Genomic DNA, 17,531 nt, shown 5'->3' with positions numbered 1-17,531 from the left:
CCCATGGGCGCCCGCGCGGCRGGAGCCTCCTGTCGCCCTGCGCCTAAGGGAAAGAAGAACAAGTTTTAGAGGTTAGAGTCGGTAGTTGGGTCTTTGGTAGAGTCTTTAGCCAGGTGCCCTCCCGGGTGGCTGCCCCAAAGGGGGATTTCTTGGGGACACGACATGTTGCTCATGCTCCCGCGCACCCAGCGCTGCTTTSAGGGTGCCCAAAGCCATCGGGAGCCACCGGCCTTTGTGCCAGGTCCTGTCCTGAGCCTGGGCCTGTGGGCCGGAGCTCTGCCGGGCGTCCCCTTCAGGTGTCACCTTGGGTGCCCCCGCACCCCGTCTACCCCTTGGGCAGGGTCAGGAGCCAGAGGCAGGGACGGGACTGGGGAACGCGCGGGAAGGAGCGACCGCGCCACGGGGCCTGAGCGCGGGCGCCGCGCGGCAGCYCCGGCCCTCCCGCTCCGCAGCCTCGCTAGCAAAAACACCCGTGTTTCTGCCCAAACCGCCCCTCTCATCCTGTTCCCATCCGCTGCGTCGCTGCCTCGCACTCCATGCAAACAGAAACGCCACTTGCGGGACCCAAGGTGCAAATCCCGCTCGTCTCGTCCGGGGCGGTCACCCCCGGCCCGCGTGGATTGAGGACAACACGGGGGACCCTGCTGCTGAGCCCCGAGCCCCAACACGAGACACCGGCAAGATACTCCAGGGCTAAACTGGGGCTCCTCATTGCACGGCTAGCTCTTCRCCAGGACTTTCCATCTACTAAGGGCTGCTTTTGTCTTATTTGCGGACTTATTTTGTTATGAGCTTCAAGGTGCATTACTTGCAGAGAGCTAAGCACGGGCTTGTTCTCCCGCTCGGGCAATAATTTGCCTGCTGCGGCAAGGTCCAACAAYCCCGTGCCATCTGCTCCCTTTCTCCTAAACAGCCTTGCTCCGCTTGCCACTCTCCCATTTAACCAATGGGCACTGATTTCATTGAGGAGCTGAAAACCTYCAGTGAATGCAGAGCATCCCTCCAGGCCTGAGGATAAGTCTGKACTCTTGGAAAATGCACTTGTTAACCGGTCAAGAGGATTATGAGGCAACGGCCTTGACTTCCAACAGCAAAACCTCCCCAGAGCTCGGGCACAGCAGGGTTTCTCATGGCAATGCTGTGTCAAAAGGGAGAAGTTATTCCAGGGCCTCCAGTCTTAGAAGCAAGAAGGCTGCAGTGCCTTCCTAGCTTGGTCTGAGTCTGAATGCACGCAAGGCAGTAACGCTCAACGTGGCTTTTGCAAGAGCTCCTGCTGCTGCTTGGCCACCAAGAGATGTCCTCAAGGGCACCTTAGCCACAAAAACGACCCTAAAAGTGGCACGTGCCCCTCAAACCAACCCGTAGTAAGAGCTTCATCCCCTCATGGGACTGCTTTTTATTTGGGAAATGGTTCTGAGCAGGTCCAGCCRGCCAGAGCCGGGGCTGGCCCTGGGGAAGAGCAGCTGAAGAACGAGCGGCAGCCCGGTCCGAGCAACCACCTCTACCTTTTCCTTTCTTCCAGTTGTGAGATTTATCCCAGGAGTTTGAAATGGTCCGTGAGACRTTGCGAGTGTTGGCCACAGCCCCAAAAAACGAGGAACTGCTGAACTGGGAACTGTTTTCGCTGCTCAATCTTTGCAACCAGGGATGCTGCACAAGTCAGTGGAGCCCAGGTTTGCTTTTAATCACCACTCAGAGTGCTCCGGTCTGGTAAAGGGAGACAAAACCCACACGACTTCTTGTTTCTTCCTGTGTTTTTCCCCACACACAGCTTGAAATATCTGAGCCTCAGAGATGATTAATAGAGCCCCGCCATGCCCAGCCACCAAAGAGGAAGCAAGTGGGCTCCGGATGAGTGAGATCTGGGAAATCCTGCACTTGAATTTAGAAGATCTTCCTAAATATCAGGAAAAAAAAAACGAAAAAAGCCAGGAAAGGAAAAAAAAGAAAAGCCAGGAAAGAAACCTCGGAACTGCACCCCGCAGGGAGCAGGCCAGCACGGCAGGCTCTGCGAGGACGAGGCTGGGCACGCGGGAGGCCATTCCTGACCCCAAATCCCTGGCAGGATCCCACAGAGGAGCCTCGGTTTGTGCCCGGGAGCAGGCGCGGGCGCTTCGGCTCCGCTCCAGTGAAGCCTCTTTCTCTGGGAGGGGGAAACCGGAGCAAACGCCCACGCGCTGTGTTTACCCGGGGAAATCAAAGCCCGGCAGCACCTACACGCTCCTGACAGCAGTTCCAGGGCGCTATTCATGCCGAGCTCGGACGCACGTCTCCACTGGCGCCTTTAACCTGTCAGGAAGCTGCAATAACGCAGGAGCTGTTGCTGAAAGGCGCCCTCGGCTCGCGCGAGGTGCCAGCAGCACGTAGAGGCAGAGCGGCACGCGCCCGCGCTGCGCGAGGGGCTCCCGCAGGCAGCTCCTGCGGCGCCTGCAGCTCCCCGCGCTCGGTTCAGCTGCCCGGGGCACCCCCTGCTTGGGGTACCCCCTGCCCGGGGCACCCCCTGCCACACACGGGGCGCTCCGTGCACCCGAGATGCCCGTGGCAGCTGGAGCGCACAAGGAGAGCCGGCGGTGCAAAAAGAGCCCATGAGAACTCAGCACAAATAAAAGCACTGACCTCTCAGCCCACTTGCAAAATATTAGGGGAAAAAATGTTTATCTATTCTTTTATATATATTCTTATATATATATAKTATATATATTTTCTTTTGGAATGGCTCGGGCCGAGCCRAGGTTGGCTCAGGACCCTTCAGAAAGGGTCAAACTTCCTGCCCACTCCAAGGCGGAAAAATTGGGAAGGGAACCCAAGCTCTGAGCGCCTGTGGAGATGGGAAGCTCCACACAGGGACCTGAATCCTATGGATTATTGAGGTCTGTAAGAGCTGAGTAATGGGATCTTATGGAGAAGGGAGTAGGAGAACACCAAAAAACAACACCAAGAAGAAAAAAATGACACCCTGCCAAAAAAGAAATAAAGATTGGGTGAACAGGGATGCAAAAACAATATTTAGGGGGGCTGAAGTCATTAAGAACAATAAAACTCCTACTAATGGTACTGGTCCATAGTGACAGAGAAAGGCCCCACACTAGTAATAATGCAAAAAAAAAAAAAAAAAAAAAGGAGAAATGGTCAATGCTGGGCTTGTTCTGCACCGAGAAGAGTGTACAATGATATAGTCCTATTTGTGCTGGAGAGTAACCTGGGATGACATTAAACAGAAGGCACTAAATATAGGCCTTTCTAAAACAACAGCTCCAAATAATTTACACCTTAGACTTTCAGGAAAGGGTGCCAAAAAGCCTCCTGAACCATTAGAAATGGTTTTTCAAGGTGTCACGCAGCACTGGGGGAGTTCCAAGAAGAAAAGCTGTTTTTTCAGACAGCAAACTGATGATCCTGGACGAAAGGAAATATATCCCACAAGATGCAGTTTGCAACTTAAGGACTTGAAGTCAGGCCACATAATTAACAACAACATAAAAATAGATCGCATCTAACTTAATATCTTTGTGCTGAGATCGAGCTTTGGCTGGAGAAAGGGAGTGCTGGTAAAAACAACAAGGAAAGGCTTGATTAAAAGGCACAAAAATAGAAGACAGACATTGATAGCCTTTCAGCTGAGACGTCTCAAACGGACCCACAGCGAAAGTGCCAGCGCTGAGGGGACACTCGATGGGGACACATGAACGGGGACCTGCACAAGCTACAGTTTTGCCTGATGCTGAGTAATATTTCTGGCAGCAACCTGGAAGAACCCAAATGTGTAAGTTTGGAAGAGCCTCAGGTCTGGCAGAGCAGTAGATGGGGACAGGAGCCCCTGGGTGACACAGAAGCAAAGGGCTTTTAACCGCGAGGCAAAGGGATGCCCCRAAGTGGGGACACCAGGTCTGCTCGGAAGAGCCGCCCTCATTCGAGATGGCTTTTGCACCAGCATCCAGTTCTGATTACGGTTTGGACGTGTGGTTCAGGTTTGGAAAAGCACCCAGGAATAACTGAGAGACTCGAACACGCTGGTGGGTGAAGGGCTCGAGGAATCCAGCCTGCTCGGTGCTGTGGGGTGACAGGAGCTGCAGCCACGAGGCAGGAGATGCTTTCAAGTTCCTTCAGGTTGGGGTGCCTGGCTGGCGACACGCGGAGCACAAACTACACGGATGGGGCTATGGGACAAGCGCAGGTTTTGTGAGGCAGTTCCTGGTTTACCAGCAGTTCTGGTGGCTTCTCAACCACCACGAAGCTTTCACACAGAGGCTCTTCCAAAAGTCTCGCTTCAATAGGAATCGATCCAGTCTCCACGTGCACATGCACCGATGGGACTGAGCGTTAGTGTCTTCAGCGAGATCCGAAACTCCCAGCTCTGAACAGAGCCAGTTCAAGAGCAGTTTTTCGCATCTTCTGCTGCATTCYGGGTACCCACATTTATTCCAGACGTGGGTGCTGCCCTAGCACAGGCCGGGGGGCAGCTCCAAGCTCTCCCAAATCCCCGGCAGCGGGAGGCAGCGCCACGTCCCRGCTCCGGGTCATTCCTGCCTCCTTTCAGGCAGGAAGCTGGAAAAATGTTTGCAATTTATGCAGCCTCTGCCCTTCTCGACCTGCATCCAATAATAACAATTCATCCAAAACCTCCCTGGGAAAAGCAATTTTCTACCCGCAACATAAACCACGTGCAAGGGAAAATGCGGGTGACTTYGTTTTTAAATAAAGTTATCAGTTACTGTAAATCTTTGTTAAGCAGCATCCTTTCATCACAGAAAGTATCCTCTGTTGCATTAGATTTCAATTATAATGCAGCTGATACTCCAATACGCGGATTATCTTTTCTTTACTAATGGAAATGCCACAAAAACCAAACGCAGATATTTTTAACGCTTTCTGAATCTTCATAATTGTACCAGATCTCCGACACTCGCACACGGCAGTAGCTTTTGGCATCCAGTTAACAGTATTAAAGCTTGTCCTTTCCCGAATGCCGAACCATATTCTCTTGAATGGCTGYGGAGAAGAGCGCGATGGGACAGGACGGGGCGGGCGACGTCCGYTCGCAGGGATTTCGTGGCATCCCCCGGGATTATCCAGTGGGATTATCCCCGTGGGATTATCCAGAGCAACATCACGGTGGTTTCAGTCAGGTTACGTTAGCACTCGTGCCACCCACAGCCTCCTTCCCGCCTGCCCCAAGCGGAAAAACTCCCCAYGGGCCCCATTCATCCCGCGTTACTTCCCACAGAGGCTGGGAGAGCTGAGGCAGGGGAGGGAACAGGAGCAGAACCGGGTGCATCCCTGAACCCGGGATGCGGAAAGGAAAAGCCGCGGCCCAGGGAAGGAGGCAGCCCTGATGTGTGGCGGGGAGGACACCAGCGCCCTCGCTCCGGCCCCTCTCCGCCGCTCCGCTTCCCCAGGGCACCAGACCCGCTTCCTCTTCCTCCTCCTCGCGCCTGGAGGGAGGAAGGCGCCGCGGGGCAGGCTGCACCGCTCGAGGAGCCGCCTTGCAGCCCCCCGGGACACCGCCGGCCCTGGAACCAACACGGGCTCTTCTCCCAGGGGCATTTTCCTCCGCAAAGCCCCAGCTGCTTCCCAACACCCGGATGGAGAAGCAAGGAAAGCACGAACCGTATCCCACAGCGCTTCTCTTCCTTGGCCCACAAACAGCACTGCAAGGCGGGCAGGAACGATAAGGAGGAGCGGCCGCAAAGGCCGCAGTGCCGAGCGGGAGCTCGGACGGTGCCCGGGAATGACGGAACGGCCGAACTGCCCCGACTCCGGCCTCGGGATGCAGCCCCTCACGCCTGCTCTGCCCCGAAACGCTCTGCCCGCAAAAAGCTGCCGGTCCCGCTCTGCAAATAGTTTTGCCGAAACCAAAGCAGACCTTAAATGCTAAGAAAAATAATTGCAGTTATAATTAACTTAAGTGGAATTCAGGATTCGCCCTGGCGCGTGTTTACATATTTACATGTGTACACACTCCTGCATGCGTGCACCCGTTCCTGAAACCAGCCTGAAACGCAGGCACGATCCGCCTCACAGCCCGCTTGATATCCGTGCATAAAAACCTGGATCTCATCCATYGGAATCAACCGGGGGCCGGGCAGCCTCACCCTGCTCCCCGGCGCAGCCGGCGCCTCCAGCCCTCGCTTCCCTTGCAAAGGCCCTTTGCTCTCCACAAAAACAACCCGCGCGGGTCCTGGAGACCCTGCCTGCATCCCAGGGTGGATCCCGCAGGAATATCCCACCCGTTCCAGGTCTATCCTGCAGATGGGGAGGTTTCGAGGGGGCCCTCACTGTCACACGGAGRGTGGAATTTCCCCCTTGGAAGCGGCAGAGCGCAGGAGCCCGGGGCAGGTCCTGGCTGCGGGCTCGGGATGCGGCTTTCCCGCTGCCCCGGGGGGGCTGCTCCGCGCTGCGCTCCCGCCGGGACGCGCGATCCCGCCGCGGGCGCTGTCAGGAGCGGCCGCTCCCGGGCCCCGCGGGCCCCTCCGCGCCCCGCGACCCCCCGTTCCCCCGGCGGCAGAGCCGCCCCCGCGCGCGGGGCCGCGGCCCCTCCGCCCCGCGCCGCGCTTACGGTGCCGCCGCCGCGGAGCTGCCGCGGGAGGAAATGCGCGTGTCACTTCCTGAGCCGGGCCCGGCCCCCGGCACCTGCGGCGCCGCCACGCGCGCGCGTGGGAGGGGACACGGCGTGACTCCTGGCGGCGGCCGCCCCGCGGGGGACACGCGCGGGGACCCCCGTGTCAGCCGCCCGCGCCGCCGCACCGCAAGGCGGGACGGGGGTCCGAGGGAAAAGGGGGGGTTCGGCCCGGCCTAAAATGTCCTGCCCGGCTGGGACCGCGCGTTGGGTCCGTGTGGAGGACGAGCGTCAGTCTCCAGTAAATAGAGGAGAGGAAGCACAAGGAGAAAAATGTGAAGTTTGAGCGAGGAGCAGCTCCCGTTGCGCGGMTGAGGCGCCTGGGGCCGCGGTGTAGCAGGCAGGGACGGGCTGCGGTTGGGCTCCGTGGTCTTCAAGGTGTTTTCCAGCCATCATGGCTCTAYGAAGTGTCTGCTGGAGCGGGTCCTGCTCCGCACGGGCAAAGCCGGCCCGAGGGGCTGGGAGCGGGGAAAGAGGAACCCGGGGGTGTCAAGGGGTCCTGCGGGCGGCTCCTGGGGCGCAGGCGGACGCCTGCCCTCCTGCCCCAGCTCACACGGGCACCATAAAGACAAAAYGCCAGGAACTGCTTTTCCAGAACCTCGGGAATCAAGCCTGAAAAGGTGCTTTGTGTTTTCCCCACAGACTGTTGCAGTAACAGAACGTGCAGTGTCATGGACTCTGTGGGGGCCTGAGGAGGCCTCGTGTGGGCAGGGTCGGTCTCCAAGAGCTAAGACAGTGGTTGCTTCCCACCTTACTTCAAAAACCCGCAAAAATAGCAGTTTTTAGCTCTCATCCCTTCTCTTTCGAGGCACATGAGGCGGCTGCGGGCGCTGGGTGTGCGTGAAAGCCCATCCTGAACTCTGCCCACACCCAAGGCCCTTATCACCGTCCCACACGYTTGCGTCTGAGGTGGCTGTGTGAGGTTCTGGGCTCCCCAGGACAAGGGGGACATGGAGCTCCTAGAGAGGGTCCAGCGGAGAGCGACAGGGATGATGGAGGGACAGGAGCATCTCTTTTATGAGGACAGCCCGAGTTGGGCCTGTTTAGCCCGGAGAAGAGAAGGTTTAGAGAYGATCTGATCCATATGTATCAGTGCAAGTTGTGGCCGGCAACGGCCAATGTGAGGAAAGAGCCTCATTTCTGCTCCCCAAGACACCAGCCTGCCTTTAGGGGAAGCATTGGGGAAAAGCTGAGGGTTCCTCACGGCATCTTGTCCTTTCTTGGTCAGTGTTCCAGGATGGATGTGGCCTTATCCCACCACGGCGGCAACTCTCCGTGCAGAACTGAAGGGTTTCAGTTCGCAGCCCCACTGGCCTCTCTCAATAAGCACAAAATCTTCCCCTCTTGAAGAGGGGAATCTCCCTGCTTGATGGGAGATGCTCCCCATGAACACGAACCACGAGGTTYGTTTCTGCTCCCTCACATGTGTTGTTAGCTGTGGTTGGGCACTTGCTTTTACCCAGACCTTACAGGCTACCTTGCTCGCTTGCCCAGCCGCAATTTCTAGTTTAATTCAAATTAAATTCTGCTCTCCTGTTACCCACCAGACGGAAATTAAGCCAGGAGCTGCCTTTGCCCTTAGCGGTGGCAAATTAAACCTGCCAGCGTTACTGCTTCTCCTCTGTCCCAAGGTTATAACATTTCATCCTTTCACCGAAAATCCAAGGTACCCATTAACTGTCCCCGAATCAAAGGCTGGGCACGAGGCTCAATTCACACTCAACATGTTCCCAGCCTCTCCGTATCCGTCTGTGCCAACCCTTCATCCAGCTCCGTCTTCCTCTCCTCTCATCCCAGAGCAGGCAGTGGGAACGCAAAGGTAAGTCTCTTATGGCCATGCAAGGCCCTGGCCCCTTTCTTTCCTATGTGCTTTCCATATATTTTACTGAAGACGATTTGATAGGTTCAAGTGCTCAGAGGGCTTATAAAATAATGCTGTTATTGCTGCAGCAAGGCGTTGTTCACTGCCGTTCCGTATGCCAAGATTAGGAAAGCAGCGAGTGCCAAAACGCTGAAAATTTTGCTGGATGTTGGCTAAATACCATACTTGAAAGTTTTTGTCTGGTATGAAGTAACATAATTTTTGGCAGGCTTTAGCTAGCTACCTTGGAACACTATAGAACGGACATAGCAGACTATATATACATGGATTTTCCTTGCAATGGCTACAGAACTTTCAGAGCTTTCTTGGAACGTGCTAGTGCCTTAGGAARACCAGCGATGAAGAAGAGCAAGGTGTGCTGAATGTGAGAAAGCTACTCAAAAAGACGTATTTAGGTAAAAGCAGTCCCCGGGCCGGTGCCGGCCCAGCTCCTTGCACGCTTGGTTGCAAATCCAAGGGTAGAGTGAGCAGTTTGGGTTAACTGCCTCCTTCGCCCGTGCAAAGAGGAGCCTTTTACTGAGCTGGGACATGTACTAACCCTAAGTTAGCTCAGCCAACACTCTTCTTGCTCCATCTAGAAGTGTCTCATTCCTATAAAATACTGCAGGGCAGTAGCTGGAGCAGCGGGGTAGCCATTCCACTCACCATGAGAGTAAATCAAGCTTTTCTTTAGCAGGGAAGAAAATGAAAACATCTGAAAGTGTGCAGGCTCGTCCACTGTAGAGATCCTTGGAAGATGTTAATTTTACTAGCCGCAACGGCCTAGTATAACTTTATAATCTAATAACTATAGGCCTGTGGTATCTTCGGACAAGACGACAGTATTTTAGATGTGACATTAATTTATCTGTGTACCCACCTTATGACTGGAGCCCAAAGGCAGGGCCCAAGAACCATGTTTTCTTTGCAACTTGCATGACGTATTTTATATGATTTTGGGTGTTAAGATTCATATTTAATTATTTTAGGAAGGTTATTTTTAATTTTAAAAGTGGCAGAAAAGTAGTTACCTAAAAACAAAATCAAAAATACAAGCAATCCTTTTTGGAAAAGCAAGCAACATTTGCCCTGAAACCTATCTATCCTATGCAGCGTGAACCTATAGTTAAATTCTCCTTAGATGGTTAAAAGAAAATCCAGGACAGCCATTACTTTATTCTCATTCCATGATTAAATCCATATCATGCCTTTGTTGGCAAAAATTCCAAACAGGAATAAAACAGATGCCCCAAACACATGCTGCCAGAGTACTTACCAATAAAATTTGCCTGCATTAACCCTGCTAGATCCCAGTTTTGTTACAAAAATGTCATCTCCATCAAAAATAGAGCTTATCTGAACTGTCACTTACATTTAACAGCATTCCTGTTGGAGGCAGACGGGGCAGATGCTGTGCTTCGTACTACAGTAGTTAAGGAGATGATAAAAGGATCTTTGTTTTGGMACTCAAATTATGAAAATGAGCCTGAGGAAATATGCAAAGAACTACTCACTGGGCCCGGGCTCCTCACCACTAAGGCTGGGCTCTTCCTCCAAAGCAACCAGYATTATCCTGGTGTGCAGAAAGATGGAGAACTTCGGATTGCCACCTTGAGGACATCAGACTCATCACACGGGGGGATCCCCCACCGGGCAAATCGGTTTTGCCCAATTTCCTACCATGGGGAAGTGCTGGAAGTGTTTCTGGACCCTTAAAGATCTCCTGAGCGCTGCTTAGACTGGAAACTATGAGGAGCAGTTCTCTGAGCAAACACCGTCTTCTGCCATGAAAAGAAAACTGATTTCCTAATGTGGATCTCATGGCTGCCCCAAAAAATCGTGCTTATTTATTGTCATCTGTAAATGTGCCTCAAGGCATAAAGAAATATTTTCCTTCCTTGCAAGCAGTAGAGAGCTTCTGCAATCCAGAAAAACTGAAGAAAATAAATTTAAAAAGGATCACACACAGAAGTAAAAAATAATAGAGAGGATAGTTATGGTTTAGATTCTTTTGGATTTATGCAGCTAAAATCCAAAAATCTGAAAAAAAAATTAGTAGAAAAGCAGATGTTCGATACTGGCTCTCGAGATACTTCTATATGGCAAATTAATAATGAAAGGGGCATGTGTCACCTACCAGTGAAATTATAACATCACACCTTTATGTATTTCTGGACGCAGTGGAAAGAGCTGGCAAAGCATGGGCACATCCAGGCAAGCGAGATTTTTAAAAGCACTCAACAGCTCAACTCTTTTCCCACAGAGGGAGGCCCGTTCAGCAGAAACAGAACTATGCAGAGGCTGAGAGCTTCTGAAAACCCAAACCTAACCCACTAACTGGTTCTGTTTTGCAAGTGCTACAGCTTTTATATTCATTTCCGTCTTTACTTAACTAAATATTGGTTTTGGATAATACTGTTGCACTCATATTTACCTAAGGGAGGGGGAAAAAAAAAAATCAAGCACTTGCATCTCAAAAGCTTGTTCCTGCTACACTTCACAATAGAGAAAAGAGATTTTTGCTTTGTAAAACACATTTACTTCTATGAGTCCCAGTTGCCAAAATAAAAGTTAAAAAACACATAAGCTGGACGTTCCAAATGCAAAAATCATTCGGTTGTATTAATCATAAAAATCAGAATGCCTGATTTTCCTCTCACTTACATACTTGCAGCTTCCCAAACCAAATAAGGTTGTAGCAAGGACAAAATTTACAGGCAAGTTATGCAAAGTTGAAATGTTTCTAGGGCAACGTTTTACAGTCCCTTGGAGTTCCACACAGGGTTTTACTGTGCACTCAAAGAGCATTTATTTACACATGTGTCTGAGGTTTTCTGTCAGGTTTTCTTTAAAGTTCAGGCTTTTCTTCTCTCAACTAATTTAATTTGTCCAAGATGCACGGTCCCACTTTTTTCCTCTGGAAAACCAACGCTGTTACAGTGTTTCCAATTCTTCCTCCAAAGCAAAACTTGGGTGTTGGCAGCTCCTCCAGAATTTCAAATCCTGCCAGACAGAAATTAAAATGCTTTTATTAGAAGGAAGTCATTTTATTCTCCTCTTGGATAACCCTTTGCAAACCATTCCTTATTGGTTTGGAAAACTTGCAAGTCAGTTACTTTGTAAGTCTGCAGGACTGTATTGTTAGACTGCACTGCTGCTTTGTGCAGCTGAAWCTCTTCCATGGATAATAAAAGTCTTAGCTGGCTGAATCACACAAATTAAGGACAGAAAAGATGATCACTTGCCAGCATTTTTAGCTCTGCAGAAGGGTTGTATTAGATGCACACTCTTGAGTTTCAAGCATGAGATTCATGAGCTGAGCAGCATGTTAGAAAAGCCCTTCAGAGCGGATCAGAAGGGTCACTGGGCAAATCACCTAGAACATCACAGTCCAGACTTGTCAGCTTTCCCAAACAGGAGAAACAAGGCTACCTTGCTTTCAAAATGAACTGGGAGGATGATCTGCCTGCTAGTGGAGGACCAGAAAAACAAAACAAAACTTGGGTGCAGAATTCCCTCCTCTCCAAGTGTTGCCAGCTTGAAATTGCTGTTTTTCAAAGAACACCACAACCTGTGCTCCCCTGACATGCTGGCACTGGTAAATAAAAAAGCTGCAATTTTTGACCTTCTTACCTTCTCCAAACTCACTCAGCAGCTCCTCCTTGGTCCAGTTACAGGATGTTATGAGGAAGAAGCCTCCTGGCTTCAATACGTTGCAGAGAGATCTCACGTACTGTTTCCTCTTCCCAACTGCATCCTCAGGATTCAGGCTTACAGCATCGAAYGTCCCCTTGTCGATGCAAATCTCAAATCCTGATAGTCCAGCTGATGGGGCCAGGAAGTCTTCTACCTAAACCAGACGCCTCTATCTGTGAAAACAATCTTATACTCAGGAGCTCCTGAATCTTGAATACAAACCAATGCTGTGGAACACAAAGCCTCCCACCTGGCAACAGGTGTGTTTAAGAGAGGCAACTCAAAAGCTTTTTGCATTACAGTGCCATGTTAGCTTCTTTTTCCTCTGTGGATTACAAATAACCTACTTGCTGTAAAGCCTGGGTATACATCTGTCCATGTAAAGCTCAAGCTAGCATATTCAAAGTTCATTCTTTCAGTCCTTACTTATAGTTGGCTCCCCGGTTGCTTGGCACTACCAGTGTGCCAGGCACTACACAAATACACAGCAAAAGGCAGTGCCCATCACAGAGACCTTACAACCAACCTGTAAGAAAGGAGACATCACACGGGTACAGAAAACAACACAGCAGAGCCGGGGGGGCTCAGCGTGAATTCCCTCAGCCTGTCCGTGACACAGCTACTGGTGCAGACCCTTTCAGTTAAAAGTTTARTCTTCTATCTCAAAACTGAAATGCAGGATGTACCAAACAAGTCACAGAACTTGTCAARTGACAACCCTTTATTCTGCTCCCTCCCAGAAGCAGGGGAAGCTTTTTAGCCCCAATGGCTGTTGTGAACAGAAAAATAAATAGACYGAGAGATCTTCTTGTAAATGGAGATATATTAACAGGCTTTGGCTAGAGTCCTCCCTTGAGGTTTAAAATACACATAAAAGGCATTCTTAATACATTACAGTGAAGACACTTGAATAGCTAGTAGCTCCTTTAACCTTGGTTTCCACTGCTTTCTATTTCTTTAATACAGTTTCTCTCGGCACTTACCTGAAATTTAATGTTAGACATCCCTTCTTTCTCTTTCACTTGTTCTGAAAGTTGTATTGCAGAAGGCGAGTAATCGATCCCAGTGAGATCGGTGTAACCTGATTTTGCCTGGAGAGAAGGAGAGAACCTTAATCAGTGAGCTAGCAAACTATATTCAACAAGCGTCTCCCCTATATTATAACCCATGGCACCTCTTAAAAGCCACCCCCTGCTTTTGCTCATTTTTATTCCYGTTATCACCACAGGAGTGAAACAGCTGGGGAAATGAGCCGAAATGACTCCATCCTGTCTGATACTTCATCAAGAGAATTGTTAACTGAAAGTTAATTTATTTCCATTTTGTAGAAAACTGAGAACTGTGAAAAGTCACACACTGGAGGGGACTTGGCTTCTGCACCGAAAGCAACCCAGAAACCAGGAATTTTCAGTGGTGAGATCACTTGCCAATGCCAGGTGCTTCAAAGTAAGAAGAAACCCTCTTCAGTAAGTGTGTAACATTCATATGAGCAGTTATTTCATTTGTAAGCTAAAACATGAGCCCAAAAAATAATAATTTGATCAGTAAAGGAAAAATGCTGCAAAAACTTATGCTTTCCTAACTATTGATGTTAATATCTAATTGAATACAACTATGTGAATGCAACAAGGTTTGTGCTGTAATTTCCRTAGATAGGTGACACAGGAGAGTATACAGAGATGCTCAGTCAGTCCCACCCCGAGCTGGATATTGATGAGTCAGGGCAAAGAAATCAGGCAATTAGRTCCTACCTGATTTGGGTATCACCCAAGGGCAAGGGGTCTGACCTCTGGGCAGCTCAGGCAGCAGGGGCGGGGAGGGARGTGTGTTGGATTTTTTGGTTTCTTTCTGATCAATACAGGGATTTCAAGCAGCACAGAAACCATCARCGGCATCTCTGCTTTTCCGAATGCTGATACCTTCACAGCAAGGAACACTGCAGGGGCTTTTCCTAAAGAGTCTTTCCTTCTCCAGCAGCCCTTCCATCTGTGTGAGCACAGCGCTAGCCAGCTGTTGTTAATTGAGGGCTAATTGCAGCTAAACACAAAGCCTGTGCTGTTTGCATCGCAAGAACAGCAGATTGCTCAGCCCACGTCCCTCTGCAGAGCTCCGAGAGAGAGCCAAGCTCCCCGAGATGCCCGAGCTAGAGGGTGGAAGATCCCACAACAGCTCCCTGGGTTTGGAAAGGAAGAGCTTGAATCACTTCAGGGAGTTTCCATTCACTCCTTCAGTCTCCAAAGAAAAACACTGTTTAGTGCTGCTGAACTCGTACTGCCTGACTGCTGCTGCCCATGGACACAGAGAGATTGCTCCCTAAAAAATGCCTGAATCCTGGAATCCGAGTCCGATCCTGAGGCTGGTATTAACAAGCACTCTGCTGCCACTTCTTGAAAAAGCACCTAAGGGTAAAAAGGCAGAAAGCAGCTTGCAGTGTCCTTAGCACTGCACCAGGATAGAGCCTTTGGTGTTGGCAGGGGAATTCCTCTCACTGGTGGTGAATTCCTTTCACTTCAGGAGATTCTTTCTTTTGTTTTGGCTCCCACACTCCTCAGAAAAGGAGAAAGTCAGAGCTGCACATAGCAGCAATATTTTCTTAGAGGAGCTGGCATTTTTGTAAGGAAAAAAAAATAATCACTCATCCCAACTAGACTGCCTAATTCTGCAGGGTAGGAGCATGATCTACTGCACATGTGAAAACTGCAAGGGGTGCCACTTATTACCTGTGGTCAGTCAGCTATTTTGCCTCCTCCTACTGCAGTGTTCCCCATTAGAACTGAAAATGCCTCCTCCAAACCTAGCTGCAATTAAGAGCAACTTTCTCAGTATACTCCTATTTGATACCCTTTACTATTAGAGGAATATTGGGCCCAGGCATGGCAGTATTAGCCTTGCTCTGTGGAGGTTCCTCCTGTGCCGAGGAGTTTGCCAGGCACCAGCCTGGGACAGGCTCCTTCACAGCCTGCACAACTACAACCGACTCCCCTCTTGGTACTGCCGTCTCCATCATCAATCCGAGCTCCCGAAAACACAACTGCTCTCCTGCAGCTGACAAGCTTGACAAAACAAACCTATTTTCAAAACCTGGAAGCTGTCAAACACAAACACAAGATCTTTTACATCAGCTGAGACCTTGAATCACTTTGAGATGAGGAACACGTAATTTTTCAAGTCACTTCTCAGACAGGAATTGCACTGAAGATCTCTCGGCTCACTGAAGATCAGATCGTCTGAAGATCTCACAGTGTAACAGATAATTTAAGGCAGTRTAACAGTTTTTAAGGACTAACAGGCTGTTGTTTTGCTGTTACAGAAGAAAATCAATTGCAGATTTGTAACTGCTGCCAAGAGAAAATTAAGGCCTTATAAATAGATTTTTCTATTAGATTTTTCAACAGTGACAGAGTTAGTATTGCTTTTTTTAAAAAGGAAAAAAAAAAGCTAATTATTAAGTCATCAATTCCTCTTAAYGAGATGACAGATTCTACTTTTGAGGATAAAACTTCCCATGTACTGCAGGTTGTCGCAGACAAKCCCTGTAAAGGCTTTAAACTTGTTTGTTTTGAATCAAAGTTCATGCTAAAAACATCCCAACAGTATTTCCATCATAAACCTGACTCTGACATGCATCCTTTTCAACTTCTGTAGTATCTATGAGGCTAACAGAGAGTATAGCATAACATAATCTGTTACAGTTTGACAGCTGCTTTCTTTAGCAACTCTCCGTAATATTACATCAGAGGAGGCAAATAAAAAGAGAAAAGGATCCCTGCACCTCCTAAAGTACCTCTACCACTGGGTAATGACAAGCTTATCACCCTTGAAAACAYGGTTTGCACCCTGACAGAAGTGGAAACTTTTTGAAAATAAGGGTTATCACGTTTTTAACACATTTACATAAGTGAATTTTTTTAACCACTTTTTCCGTAAGTGGTTGMGTATCTTTATCAAAACTGAGCATGGGGAGAGGGTCTGGTTTTGCACACAAAGTACTTTGTGTGTTAAGCAACTTCATTTCCTTACCTGTGGGTGTTTTGCACGGCAACAGGAAGAAAAAAAGAAAAAAAAAAACATTTTAAATGTGTGAAAACAGAAAAATAAAGTTAAATTAAGATATTCAGGCTGGCTACCTGAAATACCAGCTTAAAGGTGGTCAAACATTGATTTTAAGCTTTTTAAAAAAGTTTTAGAAACCAAAAATGCTGCCAAGCTGGGAAATGCTAATAAGTTAAGTTTAAAAGTAGTTAAAAATAAAATAAAACAAACAGATATTTTAATTTGGTATAGCAAAATATTTCTGTTGGCTAGGTCTGGATTTCCAGAAAGCCCTCATGGCACTGCTGGTTTATWGAGTTAGATATCCAGGACTCATCGGGTAAGGGGTGATTACGTCCTGCTCGTGACAACAGCATTGAGACTGCTCTGTTCTGAGCCTYGATTCCGTATGGAAAGCACAAGCTGTGCAATATACCAACCAGCTCCACCAGCATGACTCCGTTCCCAGAGCCGATGTCCAGCACAGGACTGTCACGGGGGATCCTGCGTTTTTCCATCCATCGAATCAAGCGGACGACGCTTTCTTCTCCAAACCTGTTAAAAACAGGGACTCGAGTGACCAAGACAGCAAAGAGCCAGCAACTTTCATGACTCCTTCTCTCAGGCTTTTGTTAAGCACCTGGGCAACTGGTTACTGAACAACCTGGTTACCGAAGCCACTGGGAAACAGGTGACATGGATCGTGTTCCAGGTTTGCTTTGTTTAAGTTCACAAGTTCACTGAGAGTAAAGTCCTTGGGAAAGAAAGGGAGGGAGGAAGGAAAAGGTCCCGGGAGCTTGCCTTACCACACTAAGGCTCAGCAATTAAAAACAATTCAAAATGGGTATTATTGGTAGCGTGGCCCGTGTCCGCCTGGCACGGCTTAGCRATCCGCTGGGGAACCGGGCCCGGGAGAACCTGGGCAGCGGGAACGAGGCCAGGGACCGGGTGTCCCCGCGGCCSGGCCGCGCGCGGCTGGGCTGGGCTGGGCGCGGGGCGCGGCAGGGCCGCTCGCTCGCTCGCTCGCACTCACCACACCTCGCCGGCGCCGCCGCCGCCGCGGAAGCTCCGCAGCTCCCTCTCGTACGCGGCCTCCCAGCTGCGGGAGAAGCGCAGTTAGCGCCGCACGCGGGGCGGCCCGCTCCCCGCCGATCCCGATCCCAATCCCAATCCCGGTCCCAATCCCGGTCGCGGTCCCGGTGCCTCCCGCCGCTCACTGCTCGCGGGTGCCGAGCGCCGAGGGGCTGAACGCCGCCTCCCCGCAGGCCGGCCCCGCCGCCGCCATGTCGGCCGCGCCGCCCGGAAGCGGCCGGGCCGCTCCAGCSC

The 17,531-nt window shown here is 50.2% G+C and overlaps 2 protein-coding genes across 3 annotated transcripts in view; both read right to left on the bottom strand.

Moving 5' to 3' along the window:
* The window catches only part of FAM53B (family with sequence similarity 53 member B), an 18,342-nt gene extending 13,286 nt beyond the window's left edge, over positions 1 to 5,056 (bottom strand). Inside the window, exon 1 of the mRNA XM_026039953.1 lies at positions 4,973 to 5,056. Within this exon, the coding sequence (XP_025895738.1) occupies positions 4,973 to 5,056 (84 nt within the window). The remainder of the gene's footprint in view (positions 1 to 4,972) is intronic.
* A 5,140-nt stretch (positions 5,057 to 10,196) lies between these two features.
* On the bottom strand, positions 10,197 to 17,365 carry EEF1AKMT2 (EEF1A lysine methyltransferase 2). Of its 2 annotated transcripts, none has more exons than XM_026039939.1 (5): positions 17,239 to 17,365; positions 16,646 to 16,760; positions 13,157 to 13,264; positions 12,111 to 12,327; positions 10,197 to 11,480 (listed from the first exon to the last, which is right to left on the bottom strand). In XM_026039939.1, exons 2-5 carry the CDS (start codon positions 16,721 to 16,723, stop codon positions 11,353 to 11,355), a joined length of 531 nt encoding a protein of 176 aa, XP_025895724.1. In that variant the 5' UTR covers positions 16,724 to 16,760; positions 17,239 to 17,365; the 3' UTR covers positions 10,197 to 11,352. The 2 variants fall into 2 exon arrangements, with proteins under 2 accessions (XP_025895724.1, XP_025895725.1); XM_026039940.1 differs by lacking the exon at positions 17,239 to 17,365 and adding an exon at positions 16,846 to 16,864.
* Between the last annotated feature and the right edge of the window lie 166 nt (positions 17,366 to 17,531).

Source organism: Nothoprocta perdicaria, unplaced genomic scaffold (genome assembly GCF_003342845.1).
Source record: "Nothoprocta perdicaria isolate Ctin4 unplaced genomic scaffold, notPer1 scaffold_247, whole genome shotgun sequence".
Lineage (NCBI taxonomy): Eukaryota > Metazoa > Chordata > Aves > Tinamiformes > Tinamidae > Nothoprocta > Nothoprocta perdicaria.
Note: the sequence above shows the minus strand (reverse complement) of the source record. Positions and strands in the feature narration are given on the sequence as shown.